We start from the raw sequence: 24,578 nt of genomic DNA, 5'->3' as shown, positions 1-24,578 counted from the left end.
ACCCTATTTATAGGTGGTTCCCCAGAGGTCAGTCTGAAGCAGGGAACTATTCAGTGTCTTGGGTCCATCACTGATAGAAGGGATTTTTATCAGTGGAGTGAGAACTGGACTTTCCCCTTCCATCATGCCCTGAAACATCTTTTTTTTTTCCCTCTTCCCTTCTTAATTTTTTCTCGCACATCATGATCCAGCATGATGAAGAGTTCTGGGTAACTCAGCGTCTTATTGCCTACCTACTGCGTTGTGATATTTATTTATTTGCTTGTTTGTTTGGTTATCTAGAGTGAGGGTTGCCAGGTCCCTCTTTGCCACAGGCAGGAGGTTTTTAGGGCAGAGGCTGAGGAGGGCGGGGTTTGGGGAAGGGAGGGACTTCATTGCCATAGAGTCCAATTGCCAAAGCGGCCATTTTTCTCCAGGTGCAGCGGCCACTAGGGTTGCCAGGTCCCTCTTTGCCATCGGTGGGAGATTTTTGGAGTGGAGCTTGAGGAGGGCGGGGCTTGGGGAGGGAAGGAACTTCAAACGCCATAGTCCAATTGCCAAAGCGGCCATTTTCTCCAGGGGAACTGATCTCTATCGGCTGGAGATCAGTTGTAATAGCAGCAGATCTCCAGCTAGTACCTAGAGGTTGGCAACCCTAGTTTAAGTGCAGCTGGTATAGTCCTTGGTGTATTATTTTGAGGATACTAGAAGATAGAGGCTTTTTTTTTTTTACTAAGAAGATAGAGGCTTCTGTTGGGCATGCACAGCTTGACATATGCACTATGAAAAGGGGCAGATCAGCCCATAGTGGGTGGTAATATGGGAGGAGGGGAGGGCTTGGGGGATCCATGAAAAATATTAATTCAAAATGGAGGTTCCCAGGTTACTAAAGTCTGAGAACCACTGACCTAGCCAACAGTCAAATCTAAGGTTTGTTTTTAAATTGAGGACACTAATTTTTAATATTTTGTGGGGTTTCTAGCCCTCATGGTGGCTGTTATTTGGTCAAGCCCTTTAGGTGCAATAATCAGATTCAAGGGAATTCACTGAGAGCTGAAATGTGTCGTTGTCACTCCACATTTAACTCAGATTTCTCAACCTTTGTCTTCCTTCTACAGGAGACAGCAGGACCCGTTAGAAGACATCTTTAGCACTGCGTCCCTCACGCACTCTGGCTGGGCCTTGATCTTTGGTTTCCAATGGGCACCCTTCCACTTCCTCTCGCGTTCACCTCTTTGGCATGCCTCATCCTTAGCGTCTACAGCCAGACGGCCAACAGTTTTAGGGACAGCACCATCTCTTTGGAGGTCCTCGGCCAAGATAAAGCTTACAGCCTCATCCAGCCAGATATCTTCCTGGGCTCCAAAGTTGCCTCCAACCAATCGGGATTCTTTCTCAGAGATGCTGTCACTCAGGCCCCGCAGGTCTCAGTCATGTGTGCAAAGCGGACGGAAATCAGGCAGGCCTTCAAGTACATCAATACCTTCGTGTCCTGCACCATCTTCATAGTGGGCATCATCGGCAACTCCACCCTTCTCAGGATTATCTACAAGAACAAATGCATGAGGAACGGGCCCAACGTTCTCATCGCCAGCCTGGCTCTGGGGGACCTTCTCTACATCCTCATTGCCCTGCCCATCAATGTATATAAGGTAGGCATCCTTGACAAGGATGGAGAAAGGGAAGCAAGAAACTCACCTTGGGGTGGGGGTAGGGTCACCAACCACCAGGTAGTAGCTGGAGATCTCCTGCTATTACAACTGCTCTCCAGCCGATAGCTTGCCTGGAGAAAATGGCCGCTTTGACAATTGGCCTCTATGGCATTGAAGTCCCTTCCCTCCCTAGACCCCACCCTCCTCAGGCTCCGCCCCAAAACCTCCCACCAGTGGCGAAGAGGGGCCTGACAACCCTAGGTGGGGGGCTTATCGTTTCTACAGTGCCCTTTCTTGGAAACCAAGGCTCTGGGGCACAAGACAATACCACAGTGAGGCCAGTGGTTCTACCTCCTTATTTGGAGTAATGATATGCCCCATTTAAGAATTTTAAAAATGTGTGTGTGTGTGTGTGTTTGCCCTGACCTGTATGGGGCAGGTGAGCCTGATCTTGTCAGATCTCCAAAGTGAAGCCGGATCAACCCTGGTTCGTATTTGGATGGGCGAACTCCAAGGAAACCCAGGGTTGGTTGGGGAGGGGCTGTGGCTCAGTGGTAGAGCATCTGCTTGGCATGCAGAAGGTCCCAGGCTCAATCCCCAGCATCTCCAGTTAAAAGGACTAGGCAAGTGATGTGAAAGACCTCTTTCTGAGACCCTGAAGAGCTGCTGCCGGTCTGAGTAGACAATACTAACTTTGATAGACCAAGTGTCTAATTCAGTAGAAGGCAGCTTCATGGGTTCATGCTATGCAGAGGAAAGCAATGGGGAAGCCACCTCTGTTACCCTCTAGCCTTGAAAACCCTACTGGGTTGCCATAAGTCGGCTGAGAGTGGTGGCACTTTAAACACACATTTATTTATTAATTTATTATTTTTAGTTCGTTAGTTAGCTATATCCCACTTTTCTTTCCAGTGGTAGGAAATGGGAGAAAATTTATGACATGACAGCTTCCATTTGAATAATGGTTTAATTGCACAGGTGCCCTCCCCCACTCCCAAAGTGGCCATAATCTATACTTCAGCCATCTCACCTATCTCAGTGTGTCCACCTCAAGTTCTTCTAGCTCCAGGTGGATTTTTCATGATTACCGTACTCTTATCATTGCTTTGATGAACCTGAAAAAACCCAGCCCACATTAGCTACAGTGACTGTAAGCATGACATAGACTTTGAAAAGGGTAACCAAGAAGTATGTAAGCCACCGTGGCATAGTTGTTAGAGTGTTGGACTAGGATTCAGGAGGATCAGGTTCAAGACCCCATTCTGCCATGAAGTTTATTGGGTCACCTCGGGCTAATTGCACTCTCAGTCAAACCTACCTCACAAGGTTGTTGTGAGGATCAAACAGAGAAGGGGAGGATAATGTATGCTGCCCCGAGCTTGTTGGGGAAATGGTGGGATAAAAGCATACGAAATGCATAATTTTGAAGGAAAGACACTGGCCATCAGGAAAAGCCTCTGAACTTAAGATGAATTAACTGTTATCGTTAAAATTCAGAGACGCTAAAATAAAATCACCAATTTATTATGAGGACATCACTGGGTTCATTCCTTTGGAGCTTCACTGGGAAATGAAGCAGCCCCACCTAGTGAGGAAGGCTGGCTAGAGCATTCCTAGAGTGTTGAATGATGAACAAAAGGTTATGGGTAGGGGATGTCAGATAGTTCTTAAAATCCAGATGGGGGAGGGGGTAAACATAGCAGTCTGCTCCTAAGAATGTGTGGAAATGATCTTGCGAAGTATTAATATTTGGGATCCAGTTATTTAGAATATAAACTAGTTTTGATTAGAAGAACAGCTTTGGTTGCTTAAAAGGCAAGCAGAGTATAAATGAAAAGATCAAAATGAGCTGGACATATGTTCCTGGATGTTAATGGTTTATAGACTTAGCAGGCCAGGAAGACGCTATAAGTAAAAACTAAGGAATGCAATAGATGAAGGAACAGGAGGAAATTCTGTGCAAATATAAAAAGGTGTTTTTTTAAATTGAACAACAGTTGGCAAAGACTGTCAGCTGCCATGTTTCATGTGTGTGTTACCGTATATACCCGTGTATAAGCCGACCCGCGTATAAGCCGAGGTGCCTAATTTCTCCCCAAAAATGGGGAAAAATTAGGCACCCGTGTATAAGCCGAGGGTCGGCTTATAACCCCTCCCCCCCCCCGGCAGGCTTACCTGGGCTCCCGGCAGCAAGCGGCGCGGGCCTGGCGGCGGCGGCGACACAACCAGGCAAGGGCCGGGGCAGCCTCCCTGCAGCCGCCCCAGGCCGGCAGCAGCGGCGGCGAGGCCGGGCGAGGGCCGGGGCAGCCGCCCCAGGCCGCCCTCGGCCTTGCAGCAGCGGCGGCGAGGCCGGGCGAGGGCCGGGGCAGCCGCCCCAGGCCGCCCTCGGCCGGCAGCAGCGGCGGCGAGGCCGGGCGAGGGCCGGGGCAGCCGCCCTCGGCCGGCAGCAGCGGCGGCGAGGCCGGGCGAGGGCCGGGGCAGCCGCCCCAGGCCGCCCTCGGCCGGCAGCAGCGGCGGCGAGGCCGGGCGAGGGCCGGGGCAGCCGCCCCAGGCCGCCCTCGGCCGGCAGCAGCGGCGGCGAGGCCGGGCGAGGGCCGGGGCAGCCGCCCCAGGCCGCCCTCGGCCGGCAGCAGCGGCGGCGAGGCCGGGCGAGGGCCGGGGCAGCCGCCCCAGGCCGCCCTCGGCCGGCAGCAGCGGCGGCGAGGCCGGGCGAGGGCCGGGGCAGCCGCCCTGCAGCTGCAGGAGGCCGCCCCAGGCCGCTCTTGGCAGCAGGAAGCGGCGTGGGACCGGCGGCGGCGGCAGTAAGTTCCCTCCTCCCTCCTCCCTCCTCCCTCCTCCCCTACCCTACCGTATTGACCCGTGTATAAGCCGAGTTCGGCTTTTTCAGCCCTTTTTTGGGGCTGAAAAACTCGGCTTATACACGAGTATATACGGTAAGTGCCATCAGGTCTCTTCCTACTCACGGTGACCGTATGAATCAATGTCCTCCAAAACGTCCTATCATCAACAGCCTTGCTCAGGTCTTGCAAACTGAGGGCCGTGGCTTCCTTTATAAAGTGAATCCATCTCTTGTTGGGTCTTCCTCTTTTCCTGCTGCCTTCAACTTTTCCTAACATTATTGTCTTTTCTAATGTCTCTTGTCTTCTCATAATGTGACCAAAGTATGATAGCCTTGGTTTAGTCAGTTTAGCTCCTAGGGTCAGTTCAGGCTTGATTTGATCTATAACCCACTGATTTGTCTTTTTTTTTTTTTTTTGGCAGTCCTCGGTGTCTGTAACACTCTCCTCCAACACCACATTTCAAAGGAATATACTTTATTCCTATCAACTTTCTTCAGTGTCCAGCTTTCACAACCATACCTAGTGATAGGGAATATTATGGCATGTATTAACTTGATCTTGGTTGCCAGTGACACATCCTTACACATAAGAATCTTTTCTAGCTCCTTCATGGCTGCCCTTCCCAATCTCAATCTCCTTCTGATTTCTTGGCTGCAGTCTCCCTTTTGGTTGATGATGGAGCCAAGGAATAGAAAGTCTTGAACTATTTCTATTTCCTCGTTGTCCACCTTAAAGTTAAATAATTCTCCTGTAGTCATTACTTTTGTCTTCTTCATGTTCAGCAGTAGTCCTGCTTTGGCACTTTCTCCTTTAACATTCAGCAGTAGTCATTTCACGTCTGCAGGATTTTCTGCCAGTAATTTAGTATCATCGGCATATCTCAAATTGTTAATGTTCCTCCCCCCAAATTTCACTCCACCTTAATTTAAATCTAATCCAGTTTTCCTAATTATATGTTCTGCATACAGATTGAAGACACAGGAAGATAAAATACATCCTTGTCTGACACTGTGGCTAATTGGAAACCATTCTGTTTCTCCATATTCTGTCCTAGCCGTAGCCCCTTGTCCAGAGTACAGGTTGGCCAGTGGCGTAGCGTGGGTTGTCAGCACCTGGGGCAAGGCAAGTAATTTGCGCCCCCTAACCCGTGGATTTTAGCACTCGAGTCTCTTCCACTAGATTAGTTAAAGAAACCCTTACCCCCTAAGCACATGTATTGTTTGTTATGAAAATACTGATGTAATTAAAGTAAAATGCATCTAAATACAAGTTTATTTTCAAACACTTTATTGAGTGCGAACATGCATTACACATTCTCCACATTTTCAGCAGGTCTATGAATACAAATGTAGTAACCTAGCATGGGCCATGCTATTATATGTCGTCTCACAACCATCGTAAACGACAACAAATATCAAGAACAAAAACTAAACATCAAAATGGAACCATACCCTGGAGATGATCCAAGACTGGGCTAGATGGAGCCAACTTCCTCAATCCTGTACCTCTAATTGTAATTCTTTAATAGAAGTGCAAGATATCAATCTGTATATACAGATTAATTTAAATTCGCCTGCTTTTAATTAGCGCAAATTTTTCAACATCGAATTGAAATCTACATTAAAGTCTCTCTCAATGGACAGTATTGCTAGATTACTCAGTCTTTCTTGGCTCATTGTAGATCTCTGATATGTTTTAATTAGTTTAAGTTTTGAGAAACTTCTTTCACAACTCGCTGTAGAAACAGTGATAGTAAGAAAGATTCTTAATGTGACAACAAAGTTAGTTAAACTTTCTTGCAGCTTCCACTTATACACCCAGCGAAGCAAATCTAAAGCTGACCAGTTTGCAACCTGCTCATCAGGACTGACCTCCTTATACAAGATAATGTGGTGCCGAAGTCGAGTTATTTTGGTGAGCATAGATGCAGCATTCAATTCTGTGTACTGAGCACACGTGTGCTGAATTTGTTTCTTAATAAAATCATCTTTTTCAGTATCCAACAATGTTTGGATTTGCAAAAAAGCAAATCTCTGGTGAAGCGTATTCATCTGCGTAGCACGTTTTTTAATTTCTGCCTGGAGCTGATCAATTGCTTCCAGTTGTTCTCTGCTTGTTTCCTGTATTAAGGTCAAGCCAGCATCGCAACTGTTCTCCCCATCCATCTTCTTGCGTCTTCCAACTCTTCTCTCTGTAGGTTTTGCATACCTGCAGAGCTTTCTCAGTTGCCTTTGACACTAGACTATCACGTTTTTCATGACAAAATAAAGCCAATGCTTTTAACTTTTGCACGCATTGATCAAGCACAAGTCCTTCTTGCTGCAGGTAGATCTGAGTATCATTTACTTCGGTTAGTACTGGGTTCCAAAAATGCAAGAAAGAGAAAAAAACATATGTCATTATGCAAACTAAAAGACTTCCTGCATCACCCCTGGTTTCAGAGGTTTCTTCCGGCCCATCTCTCAACGCTTCCAAAGCGTCTATTATTTTCTCAGTGTGTTCAGCAAGTACGCATACAGCTTCATGCTTTGAACTCCATCTTGTGTTACACAATCGCTTTACACGAATTGGTACATGTTTCTTAAGGCTATCCCACCTGTGGGAGGAGCTTGAGAAAGATGCATACACCTTTTCCACAGTGCCAAAGAAAGTAACAGCCTTTGTCCCAACACCACCTTGTGCACCAGATTCTTTTTTGTATGGCATGATATAGGTGTAGTATTCTGCTAAAATTCTAAAAAAAGAAAAAAAAGAAAATCACTTTCTTGCCTTGCTGCACTTTTAGCACCCCTTCATTGTATAACCATTTCTTTACTCTTAACATAATGTTTATTCACCTTCATGCCTATTGCCTTACTCTTTCAGCAAAAAAAATAAATTAATTAAAGGTTGCTAGACCCACTGGCTTACATCAACTTATGTTGAGCTGGAGCAGCTACATATGGATCGAAATCTGTCTCGTCACTGTTGAACCAACCAAACTGCCCCCTTTTGGAGACACACCTTCCAATGGTGAGGGGGTTTGTGTGTGACAGCAAAGCTGGGAGCAATACCGTAAGGTCACTGTCAAGAGACTAAACTCCTAGCAGAGTCGCTCAAGATGGAATGGCAACAGCTGAGACACCAGACGAAGATGTGTCCGTCCCCTTCAGGGATCAACGGCCACATCAGCAGAAGAGAACAGGTTTGGAGCGGTGGACTCTGATCTGGAGAACTGGGTTTGACTCCCCACTCGTCCACATGAGCGGCAGACTCCAATCTGGTGAACTGGATTTGTTCCCCCACTCCTGCACACGAAGCCAGCTGGGTGACCTTGGGCCAGTCATAGTTCTGTTAAGAGCTCTCTCAGCCCCACCTACAGGAAGCCAAGCCTTATTCATTCATTCCTGCCCTGAAAAACCTCCAGACAAAGACAACATTCAACAATAGCCATACAGATTAGCTTTGGATTACACACATTAACAGATCACTTCAGGATACAATGGTTCCATATTAACATACCATACCCTCATTAGCACATTATCTTGATACTTACAGGACAATACTTTTGCAGGACAATACTCAGCTCAAACCCAACCCCTTTCTGACTATATATTACTCTTCCTACACCCTTGACACTGAGAGACACTGTCCTTCAGTATTACTACTCTGAAGATGCCTGCCACAGTTGCTGGCGAAACGTCAGGAAAGAAAATTCCAAGACCACGGTTACACAGCCCGGATAACCTACAAGAACCAATGAACTCTGACCGTGAAAGCCTTCGACAATATTTTGTATAGATTGTTTTGTTGCATAACTTGAATCATTTGTTGGAAATCACGTTTTTGAAATTACATCAACCATTATCATTCAATCATTTATTACGGTCAGTTGACCAGCATTATAAAAATACAGCGATGCATACCATAAACCTTACCAACAAAAACAAGGCAGATTTAAGGACAAACCAGATAACACTATTAGAATAAAATATGACCGTTAATAAATTGGATAAGTTAAAAATTACTGCTGTGATTTCCTAGCCCTACATATTAACATGCAGTATCTAGCAACATATCTCGAGATCTGGGGATTATTGCCTGCTAACAGGTGGTCCAATTTGGTTTTGTCAGATTCTCCTGAGAATTTCTTTAGCAAATGATCAATCATTTTACTCCTAGCCTCCTTGTAAAAAGTACACCGTAAAATCATATGTTCGATCGTTCCCACCTCTTGAAGCAAGCATGGGCACTTTCTTTCTATGAAAGGGATCTTCTTAAATTTGCCTTCGAGTACTGCAGAGGGGAGTGCCGCACACCTGGCAAGGGTGAGAGCTCTCCTGATGTTATTGGATTCCAATATAGCCAGATAGGCCGCTGGAGCGATCACATATTTGGTGCTCAGAGGGCATATAAAACCTGGAGTTCTAGAGATATTGGCTTGACGCTCAGTATCTTCGATCCTCTGCCTGATCAGCTGTTTTGCTTGATCCAACCCACTGCTTAGAAGGGCTTGGGGGGATAGGCCTAAGTTCCTGACATAATTTAAAACAGCCCCTAGCCACTTTGATTGGAAATATTCAGTGTACCAGTGGTACTTTATGTTTATGTCTGTTCCAGGTACCACTCCCCTTCTGGTATTATAACCTCCAGGTGGTGGCTGGAGATCTCCCACTATTATAACTGATCTCGAGCCGATAGAGATCAGTTCCCCTGGAGAAAATGGCCGCTTTAGCAATTGGACTCTATGACATTGAAGTCCCTCCCCTCTCCAAACCCTGACCTCCCCAGACTCCGCCCCCCCCAAATCTCCCAACCCAGAGCTGGCAACCCTACCTATAAAATCTGATTTACAGGACCTCCCCTCATAGCAGCATATGTCAGAACTGAGATCTGGATTCTGGGAGATCTCCAGACCCCACCTGGAGGCTGGCAACTCTAACTCCTGGTGTGCTTCCAAGTGGAAAATTCCTCTTTGAACCCCCTGGCTGCTCTTTCCAGCATGACAAAGCCATATCCAAGAGCCCCTGCTGGAGCCAAGAGCCAGGGGTTGGTCAGATGGCAGAAAGGCAGCGCGCCGCAGCCAGGCCTTGGCATGTGCTCAACTGGGAGGCCTCTGGGGCAAACCATCTCTATGGACACGTGTGTTTTGGGCAGCCCTGTTCAGAGTACCACTTGTTTGGGGCACCAGCCAAGACACCTCCTGATTAAAACTAGTCAGGAGGCATCCGGGCTAGGATCCAAACTAGCCATGTGGTTGTTTGTGCGGGGGGGGGGGGGGTAAGGGGTGGTGAAGGTCTTACCGCTAGAGGCTCACATTTTGATCTCTGGGGTCTGAGATCTCTTGTCCATTTCTGGCTGGAATGGAGTTTGCAGTGAACAAAGACACCCCCCACCTAAGGTTGCCAGCCTCCAGGTGGTGGCTGGAGATCTCCCACTATTACAACTGATCTCCAGTCAACAGAGAGCAGTTCACTTGGAGAAATTGGCAGCTTTGGAAGGTGGACTCTATGGCATTATATCCCACTGAAGTCCCTCCCCTCCTTAGATCCCGCCCTCCTCAGGCTCAACCCGTAAAATCTCCAGTTATTTCCCAACCCAGAGCTGGCATCCCCTAGCTCAGCGGGGCATCCCCTAGCTCAGCATTAGCAGCCCACTCTTTTGGGAGCTAATAAGAAAAAGGATAAAAACCTAAAAAGAAAAATAAGGTGAAACTTTTGAATTCAACCTGAAGAACCTCCCAGAACGAATACATACTGGTGGGCTTAAACCTTTATCGCTGAGGCTGATGAAGCCAAACATATGGTGAAAGAGCTACAAATATCTGGGATAACGTTCCCTCTGTCACCTTTTTGGAGCAGCAAGAGGTGTTCCAGCAGACGTTGATTTTTGAAACTACTGGCATTGGACTTTCTTAATTTCGTTGGAGATAGCCATTGTGCTTTACCTACCATTGCTGTCACATTGTGAATAGCTTTGTATATATATATATTGTATTTCCTTGATAGTTATTCTAGTATTAGCACTTGTTGTTTGTTTATGTCTTGCACTTTTTCATGAATATATGTTTTTGTTACAATTGCCTGCACTGTTTCCTTCCTGCCACTACCAATTAACAGTGAAATTGAGTTTTTCTTTGGTTGTTACCACCTGGGGGTTGGCAGCCCTACTTCAAGTCAAGCCAGGGGTTTCAGTTTTGGTGTATAATGACTGCTGTGAAAAGACCTTAGAAAAGATGTTCAGGACATAAAGGAAGAGGCTAAATAGTTCTAAGAGTATCTCCTTGTATGCATTCTCTCCCTCTTAATGTAGTATCAACCCAGTTTTTATTTATGTTTACATAGGCATATAATCAAATTTTCAGCATGAACCAAGTTAAAACTTGCTAGTCCAATCTAAAGTGAACCAGTGCAGTAATTAGATTTCCCGCAGAGATGCTTCATTAGGAGAATGGAGAACGTTTTGACCCCAGACAAGGGTCACACCTTCATAAATTTATCTGACAGTTTGAAATCCTTTGCTCTCATGACTTCTGTTATCGAGATTCAGTCTTCTAACGTTTGGAAGCGAATCACTGATCTCTTAATGGGGAAATGTACATAGTCTGAATAATAGTCATGGCATGGGGTATTTTTAAAAAATCTTTGCTCAAATGGTAGAATACCCACTTTATGTATGAGAGGTAGTACTGTTATTCTTTGGGGAAAGCATTGCCTAATTGTAGAGCATGTAGTGGTTTCCTTAGATTGACTCAGACCGCTGGACCATCAAAACCAGTACTGCCTACTCAGATTAGCAGCAGTTCTCCAGAATCTCATGCAGAGGTCTTTCACATCACCTACAACTAGGGTTGCCAGCTCTGGGTTGGGAAATACCTGGAGATTTTGGGGGTGGAGCCTGAGGAGGGTGGGGTTTGGAACGGGGAGGGACTTCAATGCCATAGAGTCCAATTACCAAAGCGGCCATTTTCTCCAGGGGAACTGATCTGTGTTGCCTGGAGATCAGTTGCAATAGCAGGAGATCTCCAGCCGCCACAGAGATCTTCAGAAATCAGACCAATTAAGTTGACATTTCTGGATTCCATGTAGATTGCTGGGATGAGAAGAATTTTGGACTCGCCTGTATCTCTGCCAGAACCCATTTCTTTTTTTTTTTTTTAATATATTTTATTAGTTTTTAGTATACAAAGTGGGAAAGGAAAAAGGGTTTAGGAACAATTGTGATAGATTATACATGGTTAACATTCGGAACGGGTCCACACCATTTTCATCACTTCATTATAATCATTATAATCATACTTCATCGTCTCCCGCAATCTAATATCTACCATTCTGAATCTTCTCTTTAATCCGTATTCTGTATCATAATCAGTAAGAACTTAACTATTATATTAACATCTTATTTCTTTATCTACTTCTAACTAAAGTCCCAACATCTTCAGACGTGCTTTGACTACTCAGCGTCCGGAGTGACTAGGGCAGGCCAGTTGTCTCGTTGTCCGTGATCTCATACTGGGCTGGCGGGGTAGTGAGCATTTCAATTGTAACTGTAGTCTTGCCAGAACCCATTTCTTGACAGAGATGGCCTGCTAACGGTTCGCTTTCTCTCCTGCAGCTGCTCGCAGAAGCCTGGCCTTTCGGCGTTCACGTGTGCAAGTTAGTACCGTTCATCCAGAAAGCCTCTGTTGGCATCACTGTCCTCAGCCTCTGCGCTCTCAGCATAGACAGGTAACAAGCTGCCCGTATTCTCTCAAGCCTGGGTAGTGCCTTCGGCTAGTCACACAAGGAGCCCCATGCATGTGATCGGCCTTTCCTTCATAATGCAAGGATGCATGTTTTGGTATTTTAAGGGGTTGGCATCCAAGAGTTACAATTTAAGGCAGGGGTGGGGAACCTTTTTTCCACCAAGGGCTATTTGGATATTTATAACATCATTCACTGGCCATACAAAATTATCAACTTAAAAATTAGTTTCTTGGGCGGTCCTAGCAGCTTCATAGCTAACGACTCTTCTGCAAGGGGGGGAAATGTTCCTTTTCTCGGCAAAACAAACTCACATCTGCCTTGAATAGAGGCTATTTCTGTCTGCAGGAGGGGGTGGATCACCAGTCTTAGATCCTTCTGAGTTAGAGATCCGCCAGGACCCACAAAGGGCCAGACCAAATGATTTCGTGGTCCTTAAATGGCCCCTGGGCCTAACTTTCCTCACCCCTTATTTATAGGGTTGCCAGGTAGTAGCAAGAGATCTCCTGCTATTACAAATGATCTCCAGCTGATAGAGATCAGTTCACCTGGAGAAAATGGCCGCTTTGGCACTTGGACTGTATGGCATTGAAGTCCCTCCCCTCCCCAAACCTCGCCCTCCTCAGGCTCCACCCCCAAAATCTCCTGCCAGTGGTGAAGAGGGACCTGGCAACCCTACATTGAACTCCCTCTCTTCCCCAAACCCTGCCCTGCTCAGGCTCTGCACCCAAACTCTCCCACTGGTGGCTAAGAGGGACCTGGCAACCCTATGGGCAGAAGCCCTACCTGGTCCCACTCACTTATTTAAAAATCTTGATGAGTGCCAGATAAGGTGCCAGCGGGCATCTCCTGTTGGGGATCCCGGAGCTAATCCTCCCACAATGCGTTCATCCTCAGTTGGTTGTCAAGTTGCCAATAGGCATGACTTCATTTCTTGTGCTTGTTCCGTCCGGTGGCAGATACAGAGCTGTGGTCTCCTGGAGCCGGATCCAAGGGATTGGCATCCCCATGTGGAAGGCAGTCGAAGTGATTCTCATTTGGGTGGTGGCTGTCATCCTCGCCGTCCCGGAAGCCATCGCCTTCGACCTGGTGAATCTGCCTTACCGCGAGGAGACCTTTTGGGTCTGCATGCTGTCCCCCCATCAGACAACCAGCTTTATGACGGTGCGTCCTCACTCTGGAACCTGAACAGCTGATGACCTTGTCTTGGTCGCTTATTCTTTTCCTTTTGACCACTTGAGTAGCCAGTGTCGTATAGTGGTTAGAGCGTTGGACAAGGATCTGGGAGACCCGAGTTCAAATCTTCACTCTAAAAAAAGGGGGGGGAAAGAAGGGGAAGAAACCTCTAATAGAAGACAGAGGAGAAAAAAGTGCAAAGCACCAGAGGTTACAATGACACATAGGTCTGTAATGAGTAAAATAAAATACATAACAATGAGTAAACAAAGGCACATAAAGATAAAATGGAAAGTCTCCCAAACCCAATTTGAAAACTTACAACAGGAGACAATGAAGCCATAAATTCAGTTAACACGTGCAGTGCAAATGGCTATGGGCTTAAGTGAGCACATTGCATCCCCCAGGTTTATATGCATGTAGGGAAATACATCCTTAAGGGGACCAGGAGTAAACTGAGGAAGTATTTCCCTACATGCGTATAATCCTGGGGGATGCAATGTGCTCACTTCAGCCCATAGCCGTCTACACTGCACATCTTAACTGAATTTATGGCTTCATTGTCTCATATTGTACGTTTTCAAACTGGGTTTGGGAGACTTTCCATTTTATCTTTATGTGCCTTTGCTTACGAATTGTTATGTATTTTATTTTACTCATTACAGACCTATGTGTCATTGCAACCTCTGGTGCTTTGCAAATCTTCACTCTGCTGCGGAAGCTTGCTGGGTAACCTTGGGCCAGTCACATGCTTTCAGCCTAACCTACCTCACAGTGTTGGTGTGAGGATAACATGGTGGCGAGGAGAACAACGTAAGCTGCTTTGGGTCCTCATTGGGGAGAAAGGTGGGGTATAAATGAAGTAAATAAATAAAATAATAGTTGCACTCAAGTTGAGGCACTTTGAAGCATTGGCCTTGATCTCAATTTTGATCCTCTCTGAGCTGTCGTCCATTCCCATCACGCTAAACAGAAGATCTGCCCTGCCTGTGTGTGTGTGTGCATGTGTGTGTATGTGTGTGAAGTGCCATCAAGCCTGACTTATGGTGACCTCAGCAAGGGGCTTTCAAGGCAAGTGAGAAGCAGAGGTGGTTTGCCATTGCCTTTCTCTGCAGAGCCTTTCTTGGTGGTCTCCCTTCCAAGTACTGACCCTGCTTAGTTTCTGAGATCTGATTAGATTGGACTGTACCATGCTGCCTTCTATCTGCTTTGCCTGTGCTCCTTCTTTATTGTTGATTCCAAAAACATTCAGGGTAGGGAGACAGCGTGGGCACTGGGGTTGATTAAAGGGCTGATCTAAGAGTGGAGTTGACTTCTTCTGTTCTCTCTCTGCAGTTCTACAAGAACGTGAAAGACTGGTGGCTCTTTGGCTTCTATTTCTGCCTGCCTCTTGCCTGCACCAGCGTCTTCTATACTCTTATGTCCTGTGAGATGCTGAGCCAGAGGAACGGCATGAGGATAGCACTCAATGACCACATGAAGCGGGTGAGGACACCCCCCCCCCTTATAGGGTCTGAGGAGCAGGCCCTCTTCCTTGGCCAGGGCAGGAAGAATGGAGCCTTCAGTCAGTCATTTATTAATATGGCCAGTCATATACAGAAGAAGAAAATAGCCAACAGTTGTCTAAAATCCCATCAATATTAAAACCAGAAATTCCAAATATAAAAGTATAAAATACATAAATACAAGTATAAAAAATATAAAATACATAAAATCCTAAGAGGACGCTGCTATGTACATAGATAGTAAGACAGGTCATCCCAACAATTTGTGCCTAATTGTGGGCATGGCAGCACAAAATTTAGCAGTGTCTATGGCAACTCTTGGATTTTCATCTGAGAGCAGCTTCCTTGCCCTCTCCGCCTCCGAGTTATCAGAGAGCCTGTTAGTCCATGGCCGGATAAATTTGCCACAGATCTCTTCATAGTAAGGGCAGGGGTTGAGAATAAGCTCCATGGTGTCTACATCCCCTGTACTGCACCAGCATAATCTCTCTGAGATAGGGATTTTGTAATATCTACCTTCTAGGAGTGCTGAGGGGAAGGCCGAGCATCTGGATTGCGAATAGGCCCTTCTATGGCTACTTATTTCCAGAGTGAAAAGATATGCAGCAGGGGCCACAATGTATCTGGATTTATCCGGGGCTAAGAAGGTGGGAGTTCTTGCTAGATCCATCTGCCACTTGATGTCCCTCACTCTTTGTTTCACCATTTTCTTAGCCTGATCAGCCCCCAACTCCAGAAGCGAAAAGGGAGAAAAGCCCATCTGTTCTAGCTTACCTCTAACTGCTTTTATCCACCGTGACTGGTAATGGAGCCTTCTAATCTGCCCTCAGCTCCTTCTTGTCTACTCCAACGGCAGCAGCTCTTTAGGACTTCAGGTGTAGGAGGGATCTTTCCCAGTCCTGCTACTGGATTTTCTTGAACAGGAGGTTCCCAGTATCTGATCTGGGATGTACTGGCTGGGAAACATGTGCTCTGCCACTGAGCTGTGGTCCCTCCCATGCACTGCGACAGGTTGCCCTCCATGTGGGTTGCTGGTGGGACATTTTTGTTGAGCATCCCCATCCATCACCATTGACACTCACCTTCTTCTTACTTTTCTCTCTGCAGTGCCACATGCAACACACAAGGTTCTTTGGGGTCCTGTCCATATTTTATTATGGCAGCTTCCTTGCTAGGAAATAAAATAAAAATGCAGCACACTGGCTAAAGTGTTTATTAAAAAAATCAATCCCAAAAGCTCTGAAATATACCATAAGCACCGTCACGGGTAAGTTGTCTACATTCTTATCTAAGCGGATACTTTACGCAAATTATCTGAGAGGAAGATTGCTAAGATTCACATCTCCTTGTTACTGGCTGATGAAGCTTTGCGTGCCGAAACAGTAGTGGAATCCGGACTTGCCGTCCCATCATACTCAGCAACTTCCAGCCTTTCATTGCTCTGTTCAGCGTCTGCAGTGCTAAAACTCCAGCTTAAAAACTATCGGTTGCATTTCCCGCGCTTGAGTTTATGAGCCAAGAGCTCATCATGAACACTTGTTTGTCTGCACAGCTGACGTTTGATTTGCTTATATCTGTAGTGAACTTTGTATAGTTTGTATTCCTAAAAGTTTCTCTGCCATGTATTTCTGTTGAGAATCTTGTATGTGCTTATGGTATATTTCAGAGCTTTGGGGATCGGTTTTTTATAAACACTTTAGCCATCGTGCTGCATTTTTATTTTATTTGCCAATTTTCCCAGAACAGGTTGTTCTTTTTGTAGCCTCAAGTTTCCTTGTTGGGGCCAGATGCGTCAATGCGGGGCTGCCATGATACTAACAGCTAAGGCTTACAGTGGTGAACCCATCCTTTCTCCTGTCTGCCAGACGCACAGCTTGTTCTGCTTGTTAATTCAGTCCCCTTAAGCAGGAGGCCTCTATTCCTATGGGTTCTTATCACTAGGGTTGCCAACCTCCAGGGGGTAGCTGGAGATCTCCTGGGATTACAACTGATCTCCAGGCAATCAGTTTGCTTGGAGAAAAGGGATGCTTTGGAAAGTAGACTCTGGCATTATACCCCATTGAAGTCCCTCGCCAAACCCTGTCCTCCTCAGGCGCCACCCACAAAATCTCCAGGTGTTTCCCAACTCAGAGCTGGCAACCCTACTTATCACCCTGGTTGGTACGCGACTGTAAGTAGGAAGATGCAGACTCCAAAGTGTGACTGATACCTATTAAGCAGTTTATTGAAAGGCGCTCCTGCATAATACGCTACAAAAGCAAAGTGCAAACTGAATCAGATGCACGTTACAGGTATACATATGAAAAAGGCATGGATATAAAACCATAAGAAAGGTGCAGATGGCTACATAAAATAATATGGACTAACAGAATGACTTCCATTTGCAGTTTGCTTTTGTAGAATATTATGCAGTAGCACCTTTCAATAAACTGCTTAATCTGTATCATTAACATTTTGGAGTCTGTCTTTCTACAGACATTCAGGTACCCACTGTGGTGATAGGAACCCATATAAACTGAGGTTTCCTGCTTAAGGGGAACAAATTAACACTGCTGCCTCCTGGTATATCCTTCCTGAGATTAAACACATTTGTTATGCCTTTTTTTTTTCCTTGAGAAAGAGACCGGCTCCCACAAGTGCACCAAAGTGACTCAAATCGTCAATTGAACTAACACACATCATGATTTGGTTAAAGCCAAAGAGTGTCAAGAGAGAATCCACAGCCGGTATTCTCTTTTCCTCGCTCATCGGTGGCCTGCAGCCCCTCATGTTCCCATCTCAAAGCCTCACCTGCTGATGCACTTTGGTCACGCCAGTACCTAGCGCAGCAGCATTTCATGTTTAAAAGGCTCTGTGGAGCAGTGGTTGATACAATTACAGGGTTCATTAGCACCCACCAACCTGTCAGTCTTCTGACCCATGTACCTGATGCTCTTGTTAGCATCTAGCTCCCCAAATCCCAGCCCTCGTGTTCTTTATGATGCTTCACATGAGTCCAACGCATCATGAACAAGCTAGATGTGCCACAGAAATGGGAACATGAATTTGCCGTCTGCTGAGACAGGCCATTGTTTTGTTGGGGTCAGTATTGTCACACCTGACTGGCAGTGATTCTCTATGGCCTCAGGTGGCGGCCTTCCGCATCACCTGAACCTTTTATCTGGGGATGCCGGGGATTGAACCTGGGATATTCTGCATGCAAAGCAGGTGTTCTACGACTGAGCTACAGTTCCTCTCCAAAAGGGAAGAGTCTGATGCTTGGAAATCCTGCTGTAAAGAATAGGAATTTAAAGGCTAGATGGCCATCTGTCAGCAATGCTGATTCTATGAATTTAGGCAGTTCATGAGAGGAAGGGCATCTTGGCCAACTTCTGGGCATGGAGTAGGGGTCACTGGGGGTGTGTGGGGGAGGTAGTTGTGAATTTCCTGCATTGTGCAGAGGGGGCTGGACTAGATGATCCTGGTGGTCCCTTCCAACTCTATGATTCTATGCTCCACACACAATCCAGTTGTAGTGTTCTGCTTCCCTTCTGCTTCCTCCTTCAGTCTCCGCACTTTGTCCTTGTACCTTCCAGCGCAGGGAAGTAGCCAAGACAGTGTTTTGCCTGGTGGTGATCTTTGCCCTCTGCTGGCTGCCTCTTCACCTGAGCAGGATCCTGAAGAAGACCATCTACAACCCTCATGATGTCGACAGATGCGAGCTTCTTAGGTAGGAAAACTGTCAGACACCTGGTGGATTCTTCCTAGTGCTGACAGAGACCTCCAAAATCATTGAAAATTAAGCAGGTTGAACAACAACTTCTTGAAGTAGGCCGTTCGAATAATTTGTGGTTGGCTTCTTATTTAATTAAAGCAAGAAAGACAGAAGGTACAGAACAGTTGAGGTGGCTGCTATTTTAAAAAAATTTGCCATAAAGTTGCAGCCAATTTATGGCGACTCTGTAGGGTTATCAAGGTAAGAGGCATACAGAGGTGGTTTGCCATTGCCTGCCTCTGCATAGCAACCTTGGACTTCCTTGGTGGTCTCCCACCCAAATACTGACCAGGGCTGATCCTGCTTAGCTTCTGAGATCTGATGAGATTGGGCTAGCCTGGACTATTCAGGTCAGGGCATACCATATTAGCTAATCTTTTTTTCCCCATTTGTTCAGCCCATAAAATAGTCATCAGTATACAACAGTTGATTAATTATTTGCTATATTTATTTCCAAAGATTAAGCATTATATGCTTTCCTGAAAATCATCACTGACAGCCTGCCAAGAAGATATAAGATTCTTAACTTTTAACCTGGTTTGTTGAATATTGGTTGAGCTGCAGGCAGTTATCATGTGATGTTGTTTCACTTTGTGTCATGAAAAGCTCCAGCTGCCCATCTCCGCTAGGGTTGCCAACTCCAGCCTGGGAAATTCCTGGAGATTTTGGGACAATGCCTATGAAGGGAACATTTGCCTGTGATCTATGGTATACTATAGTGTCTGCTCTCTGAAGTTTCCATTTTCTCCAGGGAACTGGTCTCTGTTGTCTGGAGATCAGTGGTAATTCCAGAAGAACTCCGGTCCCCACCTGGAGGTTGGCAACCCTAATTCTCCACTCATTAAACTTCTGTTAAGAGGAGGTTGAGTGGGGACATGATTGCTTGTTAGAAGAGGGCAGGGAGCTGTTCCTGTTGGCAGCAGAGGAGAGGACTCGCAATAATGGGTTTAAATTGCGTGAGGAAAGGTACTGGCTGGATATTAGGAAATATATATATATATTTACAGTAAGATTTGTTTGACAGTGGAATCAGCTACCGAGGGAAGTGGTGAGCTCCCCCTCACAGGCGGTCTTTAAGCAGAGGCTGGACTAGCACTTGTCAGGGTTGCTCTAGGCTGATCCTGTATTGAACAGGGGGTGGACTAGATGGCCTCTACGTCCCCTTCCAACTCTATGATTCCATGATTCTATTAAAGAAACAGGGCATTTTTCCCCCTGTCCAGTTTGCAGCCTTCCTAAGGTAAGAATATCTCTGCCAGATCAGGCCAAGGGGTCCATCTAGCCCAGTCTTCATGCTGAAACTCCCCACTTCTTGAAGCATCTTCTCCAGCATTTTGCTCTTCCCCACCCCTTTTTAGTATCGTTAGCTTCCTTTTCACTGTTTAGCTTCCTCCTGGTCATGGATTACTTTGGCATCAACATGGCCTCGCTCAACTCCTGCATCAACCCCGTGGCTCTCTACTTTGTCAGCCGGAAATTTAAGAACTGCTTTCAGGTAGGAGATTGTCTCCACTTATCAAGGGCCAGAGGGTGCTACATGAAGCTTGGGGGCATGATCATACCAGCTAGGGTTGCCAGGTCTCTCTTTGCACTGGCGGCAGGTTTTTAGGGCGGAGTCTGAGGAGGGCGGGGTTTGAGGAGGGGAGGGACTTCAATGCCATAGAGTCCCATTGCCAAAGCGGCCATTTTGTCCAGGTGAACTGATCTCTATTGGCTGGAGATCAGTTGTAATAGCAGGTGATCTCCAGCTAGTACCTGGAGGTTAAGCAAACCACAAAAAAGAAAGCACTCCTGGAGGTTGGCAACCCTACATACCAGCCAAGTTCTTACTGGGATAAAGGAGAACCAGCTTTCTTGAGATTGCTCTCCTTGTCACTATATGTTCCTTTCCTGACCTCTGCACATGCTTTTATGCAACTTTGCTACCCATATGCTCTCCCAAAAAGGCTAAAAATGTAATTAAAAATAGAATAAAAACCAAATAGCATAAAATGACCATAAAAGCATCTTGTAATGCTGAAAACAACCCTCGAAGAAGAAGAAGAGAAGGAGTTGGTTTTTATATGCCGACTTTCTCTACCACTTAAGGAAGAATCAACCGGCTTACAAGCATCTTCCCTTCCCCTCCTCACAGCAGACACCCTGTGAGGTAGGTGGGGCTGAAAGAGCTCTAAGAGAGCTGCTTCCAGCCCAAGGTCACCCAGCTGGACACGAACATTCACTTGGGAGTCTTGGTGAATACTGGCTCTATTCAATTCAAGATGGCATTTTCTTCTGGCACAAGGAGTTGTGCCCATCCCAATGTTCTTCCACTGAAGGAAAGGGCTACCACCAGTGGAATGGGTTCATAGGATCCAAGCCGTTGGCTATACCCAGTATCTCCTGGCACTGTACCTTATTTTAGTGATTGTAATGGATTTTGTACCCTCAGCATTTTTAATGAGTGGTATTCACTTAGGGTTGCCAACCTCCAGGTACTTCATATACACAAAATACAACTGTACCATGGATGTATAAAGAGTTCAAAACCAAAAGGTAAGTGGAAACATATACTTGATGACTGATACTGAACCTGCGGGTCTAAGAGAATTCGACACTGATGAATGACATTGTGTACTATTGGCTGATGAAGCCCTGAAGCGAAACGTGAACACAATCCGGAGTCCACGCCCATGAACCTCCCCTCTGCACCATGGTTGTTTGATATTTATGTATGACTGAGGATTCCTCATTGTACACATTGGTTCTATTAATAAGATCATTGCTATGGGCAACTGAGTTCCTTCAGCAGTTCCTATTGCGCACGATCTAACTACCAGTTACTGCACATGAGCAGCGTTGCTGGTACTGGAATTGCTTCTATCACCTCTACTGCGCATGATCAACCCCTGCCACTATCGGAGTTCCATCCTAGAAAGGCCTTCTCCTCTGTGATTGCCATCTTTGGAAATAGACCTTTGGGGTTTCTATGAGCCATTGACTGTTTGAATTTTTTGTAACCATTAAGACTATTTGGATATGTTTCCACTTACCTTTTGGTTTTGAACTCTTTATACATCCATGGTACAGTTGTATTTTGTGTATATGATGTGCAAGTCCTTTGACTATTGAACATTGGTTGTGAATATATATTTTGTATTTTGAAATTGGAGCTTGTGCTGTTCTTCTTGTTTGTACTTGCTATTTTACAGCACTGTTTGTAACTTGTTGCAACTTCCAGGTGCTAGCTGGAGATCTCCCACTATTACAACTTATCTCCAGCCAATAGAAATCAGTTCACTTGGAGAAAATGACCGCTTTGCCAATTGGAATCTATGGCATTGGAGTCCCTCCCTTCCCCAAACCTCGCCCTCCTCAGGCTCCTCCCCCCAAAAAAATCTCCCGCCAGTGGCGAAGAGGGACTTGGCGACCTTATGTACACTGCTGCAAGCTTTGGAAAAGTTGTGTATCAAGTTTGAAAGAAGAGACTCTCCAAGGCAGCTGCCCTCTGGATTCCCTAAACCAGAGGTATTCACTCCACAGCTGGTGGAGAGCTACATTCACAGTTACCATCAACAGAAAGAGCCACGTTAGGGTTGCCAGCTCCGGGTTGGGAAATACCTGGAGATTTTGGGGGTGGAGCCTGAGGAGGGCGGGGTTTGGGGAGGGGAGGGACTTCAGTGCCATAGAGTCCAACTGCCAAGGCAGCCATTTTCTCCAGGTGAACTGATCTCTATTGGCTAGGGTTTCCAGGTCCTCTTCACCACCGGCGGGAGATTTTTGAGGTGGAGCCTGAGGAGGGCAGGGTTTTGGGAAGGGAGGGACTTCAATGCCATAGAGTCCAAGTGCCAAAGCGGCCATTTTCTCCAGGTGAACTGATCTCTATCGGCTGGGGATCAGTTGTAATAGCAGGAGATCTCCAGCTAGTACCTGGAGATTGGCAACCCTAACCACAAGCCATACCGGACAAGGGCCTTACCCACTTTCCTGAAACATGGTGCATGGGCCACATCGGGGAATGGTGTTCAGAATAGGAACAGGTGGCATGTCATGGAAGCATAGGTGGCTCCTGAGTCACTGAATATCACTGTTCTAAATGCTGTCTGCTTTGTGTCTCCCAGTCATGTCTGTGCTGCTGGTGCCAGAGACCAACTCTTGGCATCGTGCCGACAGACGACAAAGGCTCCGTTGGTAAGTGGAAGGCCAATGGGCAAGAACTGGGCCTCGACCGGAGCAGCTCCCACTTGAGTAACAAGTACAGCTCATCTTAGGCAGAAGAACAAGAGGCCGAAGGTCCACCAGGATGATGGAGTTGACCAGCCTGGTCTGGCCCTCATTTCCTGGGGTTCCTCTTGACTTCCTCTGATTTCTTCACCTTCCTCCCTCAGAAACTAAGATACCAACCAGCTCCAAAGGAAGCCACACTGGAAGAGGCCTTCCTCGCCTCTTATTCTCCTGGAGTTTCCCCACGAACTATTCTTTTTCTCCCTAAACATCAGAAGAATTGCTTGGGTGGAACAAACTAAACGGCCATCAAAGGTGCTACCTTTGGCTTAAGTTTTTCCCGGATGAGTAAAGAGCCATCAAGCCACAGCCAAATTATGGTGACCCCAGCAAGTGGCTTTCAAGGCAAGTGAGAAGCAGTGGGGGTTTGCCACTGCTTTCCTCTGCAGTCTTCCTTGGTGGTCTCCCGTTCCCAGTACTGACCCTACTTAGCTTTCGAGATCCGACAAGATCAGGCTATACCATGCCATCTTCCCTCCTTTCCTGGAGACCAGTCTTTAAAACCTGGACATGATTGAGAATCTTCTCCCTGCCATAAAACAGCTCTTTGGGACATTGTTTCCCCATTTCCATCACCGCCAAGAAGTGATTGATACTGTTGGATCAAGACTGTAGTGTCCAAAATCAGAAGTGGGGGCATTTTTTGGAGTGCAGATAATCTGCAGGGAGGGGGCCACTGGTAGTCGTGGGTGGGTGGGTGGGCAGGTGGCAAGGATGGTTTCTTGCCATAAAACGTAGCTCAGGTGGCTTTGGAAATAATTACCGTAGTTCATAGATGAGTAAGCCATGATAGCTCTGTGGAACCTCCAAGTCCAGAGGTAGTATACCACTAAATAAATGAAACAAGAGAAAGGCCTCCACGTCCCCCTTGCAAGCTTTTTAGACGCATCAGGAGGGCTGTTGTTGGAAACAGATTGGTTTGGGGGCAATGTTTCCCCCTCTCCTCCCACAGTTCCAGTTACCACTTAATCCCCCGAGGAACATGTGAGGACGGCTTCTCCTTCTCTCCCTCTCTGACCAGCCCCCTAAGCTTTTCAGTGGGGTGATGCAAGCATGAGCTCTGCCCGAGTTACTTCTCCCTTCCACATTTTTCTCTCTTCAGTCTCCAGATACCTGAAGGGGCTGAATACTGCTGAGTGACAGCAGAGGAGAGGTATGTAGAAATGGGGGGAACCTATCCCATTTTGATGCTGCCCTTCCCTCAAGGAGTCAGGGCAGCATCCATGGTCTTCCCCTCTTCTTTCTGATTCTCACAACAACCCTGTGAGGTTGGTTAGGCTGAGAGAGTGACTGGCCCAGGGTCATCCACTAAGCCACATAGCTAAGAAGGGATTCAAACATGGGTCTCCCCAGTCCTGCTCTGACACTCAAACCAGTACACTGTGGTAGTTCTCCTGTCGGCCTGGATTTTAAACATCCCAAGCCATAAGGATGCTGGACATCGATCTTCACTGTCCCATCCTGACAACTAGGGTTGCCAGGTCCCTCTTTGCCCTCTTCTCAGTGGATCCTCCAATCCAGAGGTAGTATACCACTAAATACTAAATGAAACAGGGGAAAGGGAAACTGACAGTTTTAGGGGTGGAGCCTGAAGAGGGCAGGGACTTAGGGAGGGAAGGGACTTCAATGCCATAGAGTCCAATTGCCAAAATGGCTACTTTCTCCAGGGGAACTGATCTCTATCTGGG

General features: G+C 46.5%; 1 protein-coding gene across 1 annotated transcript; it reads left to right on the top strand.

Moving 5' to 3' along the window:
- The first annotated feature begins 1,166 nt into the window (after window positions 1-1,166).
- On the top strand, window positions 1,167-22,893 carry LOC130486243 (endothelin receptor type B-like). The gene is made up of 7 exons (XM_056859482.1): window positions 1,167-1,631; window positions 12,065-12,177; window positions 13,152-13,356; window positions 14,704-14,853; window positions 18,449-18,582; window positions 20,014-20,122; window positions 22,728-22,893. The coding sequence occupies exons 1-7, from the start codon at window positions 1,179-1,181 to the stop codon at window positions 22,875-22,877; spliced, it is 1,314 nt and encodes a 437-aa protein (XP_056715460.1). The 5' UTR covers window positions 1,167-1,178; the 3' UTR covers window positions 22,878-22,893.
- The last annotated feature ends 1,685 nt before the right edge of the window (window positions 22,894-24,578 follow it).

The sequence above is a fragment of the Euleptes europaea genome, chromosome 13, assembly GCF_029931775.1.
Source record: "Euleptes europaea isolate rEulEur1 chromosome 13, rEulEur1.hap1, whole genome shotgun sequence".
NCBI lineage: Eukaryota > Metazoa > Chordata > Lepidosauria > Squamata > Sphaerodactylidae > Euleptes > Euleptes europaea.
The sequence above is the reverse complement of the archived record's forward strand: the minus strand, read 5'-3'. Positions and strand labels throughout refer to the sequence as shown.